Here is a 6,642-nt window from a genome sequence, read left to right on the forward strand (position 1 = left end):
AGTTTGCCCTTCTCTGGTTAAAATACCATGTTACTTTCTGCTGGTGAGAAGAAAATAATTCTTGAAAACTGGCAGTCATCTTTTAAAAAAAAAAAAAAATCCAATTTTATTCCTGGTGGAAAACTCTTTTCCTTAGTGATTCCCCCTGCTGCAAGGAGCAACCAGCAGAGCAATAATTATCATACAAGCTCAATTGCTAGGTGGGCCTCAGTGAAGTAGGAACTCAAGGGTGGACTATGCAAGTACATACCCAGTAAGGTGAGAGAACCTAAAGGTTGGATGTAGTGGCTGTCACCTTCAAGGCTTATGAATTTATTTCCTACATTTTTCACTAAATTTTCCAGAACTTGAACTCTGCTCATAAAGCACATGCACTATGCTAGATTCACTCCAGGGAGGTATAATTTCCACCCCAGTTGCCTCCTCCATCATCTAGCACAAAGTGGTCTGAATCCAGCGATGTCCATCATGTACACACAGCCAATCAAAGTGCACAGTGTGACTACATGAGAAAAAATATGTAATTATGCTACACTGACTGTAGTACTGCTGCAATCTGATTGGTTCAGACAATTCCCTTGCAGTGTAAATTGTACTAGTTGACAAAATAATGTATGAAGATATAAAAAAGATTAAGGGCCTGATCCAAAGCCTACTTAAGTCAGTGAGAGTCTTTAGATCCAGCACAATATAAAGACAAGAGAGCAGGATTAGGGCTGAGCTTTTAACTTAAACTCGGTAATTCCTTACTTTTGAGTATTTGATTTTGGGTGTTTGATTTCTCAGCCTTAGAAAGTTGCCTCAGTGTTAATTATTCTGCAGGGAATTTATCATACAGAGTTATCATAAAAGGCTGTGAGACTGATTCTGGGGTCATGCTTGTTTCCCACTGATGTAACTCCATGACTTCACTGGATTTACTTGTGATGTACACTAGTCTGAGTGTGAGGAGAATCAGGCCCAGAGCACTGATACCTGGCTAATGGTCATATGTGTTCCAGTTAACTGGATCAAAACTTCAAGTTATTAAATATCCCTTCCACATCATACTGGTGGAGATATCTTTCATAGCAGATGTACAGTGCAGACTAATACACCTATGAGTGGAAACACACTTCAGCATAAAATATTATGCATTCACATTCATTAGACTTTTGTTTTATGTATTCTTTTCTTGCATTCATTCCTCAATCTCACTTCAGTTTTCATTCATTTTATTTGCTTCTTGTTGTATTACTCAATTTTGACATTATTATTTTTGTACAAACAGCTTTTGAAATCCTGTCATGCAGTGTCTCAAACACAAGGTAGGATTGATCTATATTAAGCAAGCTACTATTTCAATATGCTTTCCTTCTAAATTAAATCATTCTCATTGGAGCACTCTTTGTAAATGCAACCACCGGGAAATGCCATTAACATAATAAATACACTGTTAAATATTTAGTGTGCATAAATATTATTAAGAGTCTGACATAGTAACAGTATCTTATGCTCTAGCATCTCAGACCCCCAGATACATTCTTATAGTAACGAGGACAGGAAACTTAAAGAATGATTTGTATTGTTATATTTTCAGTAGCTAGTTAAAGACATGCTTGAAATTCTAAAGTGTGTCTCTAAAAAGCATCTACCGATTAAGGAAACTATTTTAGTGTTGACATATATATGACTAACTGCTAATGCTGATAGACAGACAAAGCCAGATTTTCCACATATATTAGCATAAGAATAATAAAAGTAAAATAAAATACACTAAAAATAGCTAGAAATATATTAGACAGCTAGAAATAGCTTTTTAGTGGCTAAAGAAAAGAGGCTTCCAGCTATTGGGAATCTGTTAATCACACTATTGTAGCTTTCCTGTTATAGCTTCCTAATAACCATCACTCATATTAACCCCTTCTCTCAACAGCAGTAAAATATGTGTGTTAGGTTTAACCAGCCAGTTGTTGAATTTTGCCTGAATTTAATGACCTGCTTAAATCTTCAGTCGATAATTTACTGGGGTCCCATCCTCAAACCCAGTCTATCCACATCTACTGTAACTATACTGAGTTAGAGATAGACATTTATACAAAGCATTAATTTGGCTGGCAGCCAGCACTCTATCCTTGATGCACTCAGTCCTGTGAGGTGCTGAGTACCCTCAAATCCCATTGAAGATGAGGGCACACAGCACCTTGCAAATTGAACGCATAGGTCCCATTAACTACGTGAATTCGTATTGACTCCAAGTACTTACTTCTACAAAGCTCATGTGTAGCTTTGTATCCTATTCATGTGTTCACTTCAGAATGCAGTGGCTGACCGTCAGTTGATAAAAACCGGCAGCCTGGCCATATGGTGTAGGGTTATTCTGAACTAAATTCACTTTACAGCTACACCCTTCTGGCTAAACTAATCTGCAAAACAGTTACAGGGCTTTGCTCATGAGATACAGAATGGTCCAGTGGTAAAACCACTGGCTTAGGCCTTGAGAGCCTGGGGTTCCAGTCTCTGCTGTGCCCGAGACTTCCTGTGTGACCATGGGCAAGGACACGTCACCTCCGACCTGTCTACATGATCATTTGGTTTGTGGCAAGCTGGGGTATAAAACTACCCTGCTGCTCTCGAATTGTCTGGGTGGACCCTGCTGACAGCTATTAACAATTCACTAATGTGCTTTGATCTAGTCCTATTTGAAATGAACTAAGGTGCATCAGCAGGCTCCATATGGACAGTTAGTGCATGGCAGGCTAGTGTGGGGTAGATTCACACCACAGCTTTCTGTGAACTATATGTTCATGTAGAAAAGCCCTTAGTCTCTCAGTGCCTCAGTTCCCCCTCTGTAAAATGGGGATAACATTACTTCCCTCCTCACTGGGATGTTGGGAGGATGAAGATTGTGAGGTGCTCAGGTATTAGGGACCACATTAGCACTTCAGAGAGACACTTCAGTTACTAAGAAATAAATACAAGCTGTGTCAAACAGTTTGCATTTTAGTTGGAATTTCATTTTCACTTGCAGAATTCACACACTGAGTGAACACGCAAGTCAGTTCTAGTATTTCAGAAAAGGCTGTACACATTGATTCATTTATTAATGTTATGTTTCCATATTTTCATCTACAAATTATTTCATTTATTTCAAACTTTAAAGTCATAGGAACGTAAAGTGCGATTACAAGGCATTTATAATATTTAATACAGTTGCCTTTGGTATTATCATAATTAGCTGAGTATACAAAATATGATGGTGAATGCACAGAGCTAACTATTCAGAGAGGGGTACATCTATAGCACCTACACAAACCCACATGTACTTTTGCAAAATAGGTAAGTGTGCATCTACATGACTCTTTTGGACCTTCATTTGCCCAGTTTTACATCTGGAAATACCTGTTTGCATGCACCGAATATGTAACTCCCTGAGTAGGAGCTGCTTTATTGAGTTAGATAAAAAATGCCTATCCCAAGTGATAGGCACCTTTACAACTTATCGGAATACACAATTCACACCGTAAGGCAAATCCAGCGACCACTCCTCCCTGTATAGCAGCAGCAGAGAGGCCACTCACACTGGGGAAAAGATTGGCATATGGGAGACGCGAGGGTATTTTCAATCTTAAGGCATCCCCTATCCCCAGAAGACGGACTGTAAAGACAGACAGGACAGCATATTCAGGTAATTTTGGATCAGGATGATAAGTGAGTTCCCAAATTGAAGGGTCCTCATGGAAAATGCACAGGGGTAGGTGCCGTTCCCGCCCCCCCACTTTGAACTGAGGGGTAGCCTCTCAAGTCGGTAGGTCCCAAGCAATTTAGGGCATTAGAGGGTATAAATAACACCTTTAACTCTATTTACAAACCAAGAACGTGTATTGAAATATATTGCTTAACGAGTGGGCTACTACAGTCTGTGCCAGCATCAGTTTCCAGGTGGATTCAAGGTGTAGCCCCATGTAGAGCACATTGCAGTAGCCTAATCTTGAGGCAACAAAAGCACGGATGCCAGAAGCAAGAGCTACAGCCAAAATAAACAGATAAAATCACTAAGCTAGATGAAACCATCTTGGACACCGTAAGGAAGATGTCAACATCTCTGCCATCAGTAAGTCCAATAATCGTTCACACCAGTCATTGTCTTTCCTTGGCCAGCAGAAAATGGGTCCAGATGATAGGTTGTAACCCTTAGTTTCCCAAGCAACACCAGTCCAAACTCAACCAGGGCTGATATAGGGTGTCTCCAAGACATTGTGCCATTTCCAGAGGCCATTCAGTCAGAAACAGCATGATTTTCCTCCATACAATGTGAGGCTTTCAGATGCATTTTATTGTGTGTCTTTGAAAAGTTGCCCATAAATCCTAGGAATGTTTCCTCGTATTTGGTAACTTATAAGCACCAGCAGAAAATTAACAGCGATGTTTGAAAATATGCAGATTTTTTCTGAGGGGGAGAATGGTCACATTACATATATTCCACTCAAATACTATTGTGCTGAAAATGTATTTGATTTTGAACCCAAGCTTTAGTATGATACTCCATGATGAAACAACGTGATTATTTTGGGTTACAGGCAAAGGAGATGCAGCAGATGGTGAAGCTGGAAGCAGAGATGGACCGCAGGCCAGCAACAGTAGTCTAAAACTGCAGCATGCAAACTGAAGCCAGGAAAGCCAGTATCCATAAAATTCCAACCATCATTGCTGAGGGGGGAAAGTGAGCTTTTTTGCTCTTTTCCCTTCAGTTTAAACAAAGTGTAGACACAGACCACCAAGTCTTAAGGTTTTGCATATTCCTTTTTAACACTGAGTACTGAAATTCTCTTATTGAGCAAAACACTATTAAAAAAGAGGCACAACACATTTTAAAGTCCAGTCCTGTACTCCCTGTTCAGGAAACCTTCCATTCATCTCAGTGGGTGTTTTTTCCTGTGTCAGGATTGTTGACACAGGGCCTTAAAATACAGCACCATGTTTCTTTTATTTTAACATAAGCTCAGATGGTAACACAATCATAATCAAAACAACATGCTGTTTACCATTTTTATTCTCATGCTTGGTATGTTATTGTATTAGCCCCAATCCTGCAAGATGCTGTGAGCTAGGAGGCACTCAGCAACTCATGGCATCAAGCCTTTTAAATGGATCTGCTACTAAATAATAATAAAAAAAATCATCAGCTTCATCTGAAAGATGTAGTCTCTTTTGGTGATTTTTTTTCTATTGCACACACATTTTTGAGCTGCAGCAAACTAAGCAATTGAAAATTAGCTGCATGTATTGGAAAGTACAAATATCTAAACTCATCAGCAGAATTAATACACTGGGATAACAGTGATTTTGCAGGATATTTCCACATTAAAATTATGCCCTCAGCAAGTGCCATGTCAACTTTATCATTCCTGACAGAAACTAACATCCTGTAAAAGTTGTTGAAATGGTTACCATAGTAGAAATACATTGTTTTGTGCCAAAACTAATCAGTGCTCTAAAGTTAAAGGAATTATGTGTTAGGCACTTTAAGAAAAGTTTACATCATCCATTGCTTGTATAGAAATTGCATTTTGATCCTGTTGCTGCAGATCCCAGATATTATAGTTCATTGTATCTTAAAGATTGTTAAATGACTATTGGCAAAAAGTTTGTAACTGTGAAAATGTAAAAAGTATTTATACACTTTAAATCACAATATTGTAGAAAATCACCTAAATGTTGCCACTGACAAAATTAGTAAACTGAATTACTAGAAATGTTTGCATGTGATACAATCACCAGTTATGACTTTAATGCCAACCGTATGACCACAGTCATTCTACTAGTCAATAAATACAGATTAAATGTATGTCACCAAATATTATTTGATTCATTCTGAAGACTTTTAGCATAACAAGACCTATATATATATATGTATATGAATTATGTGGGCATTCTTGATACTTCAAGTTCTAGTTAAAAGAAAAGTACATAACTAATTTAATTTTACACAAAAATATTTATGCAGATTTTCAGAATTTCATATCAGGAATAACCTTTTTATGTCTGTTAGATATGAAAACAATTTGCTACAGTGTTAATTTGCATGTTCTTAAAGCCTGCTGTAGTTATATTGCAGAACAATGCATGTAAGCATTCTGCTTGGAATTTGCCCATGCTGCCAATACAAAGGAGACTGCATGGAAAACTGGTAGTTTAGAACAAATCAGATTACTGATTTCATTATACTAAGCACCAATTAAGTTGTTGTATATGCTTGTACAAACCAATTCTACATATTCCTATAAACAAATTAAATGAAAAGAGATTGTTATTGTCAGTTCTGAGATGAAACTTTCAACTTCTCTAATAAAAACGTAAAAATAAATACAATACTCATCAGTGTGATCGATTTATACAAGAGTTTCAAGATATCCCTACTTCAAAATGGAGCACACCATGTAAAGTATATACCATAAATTCCTGTCAAGGTGCCCATACTATAAACATATTCATACCACTTATTTGTTCAAGGGATTCTTAGTTCAGTTATTTTAAAGGTTATGAATACTGCGCTCTGCTAACACAAGGAGCATTTTGTGGACGTGCTCCATCGATGTCATTAAAGTGACTTATGATCATTGACATAATTTAAGTTGACTTAACTCTGTAGTGTAGACATGG

General features: G+C 37.7%; 1 protein-coding gene across 1 annotated transcript in view; it reads left to right on the top strand.

Annotated features, from left to right (window-relative positions):
• PLCB4 (phospholipase C beta 4) overlaps nucleotides 1–6,328 on the top strand; it is a 318,918-nt gene extending 312,590 nt beyond the window's left edge. The window contains exons 38-39 of the mRNA XM_029911893.1: nucleotides 1,271–1,307; nucleotides 4,560–6,328. Coding sequence (XP_029767753.1) covers nucleotides 1,271–1,307; nucleotides 4,560–4,648 — 126 coding nt within the window. The 3' untranslated portion in view covers nucleotides 4,649–6,328. The remainder of the gene's footprint in view (nucleotides 1–1,270; nucleotides 1,308–4,559) is intronic.
• Nucleotides 6,329–6,642: the final 314 nt, after the last annotated feature.

This window comes from Terrapene carolina, unplaced genomic scaffold (genome assembly GCF_002925995.2).
Source record: "Terrapene carolina triunguis isolate 2854851 unplaced genomic scaffold, T_m_triunguis-2.0 Scaffold132, whole genome shotgun sequence".
Lineage (NCBI taxonomy): Eukaryota > Metazoa > Chordata > Testudines > Emydidae > Terrapene > Terrapene triunguis.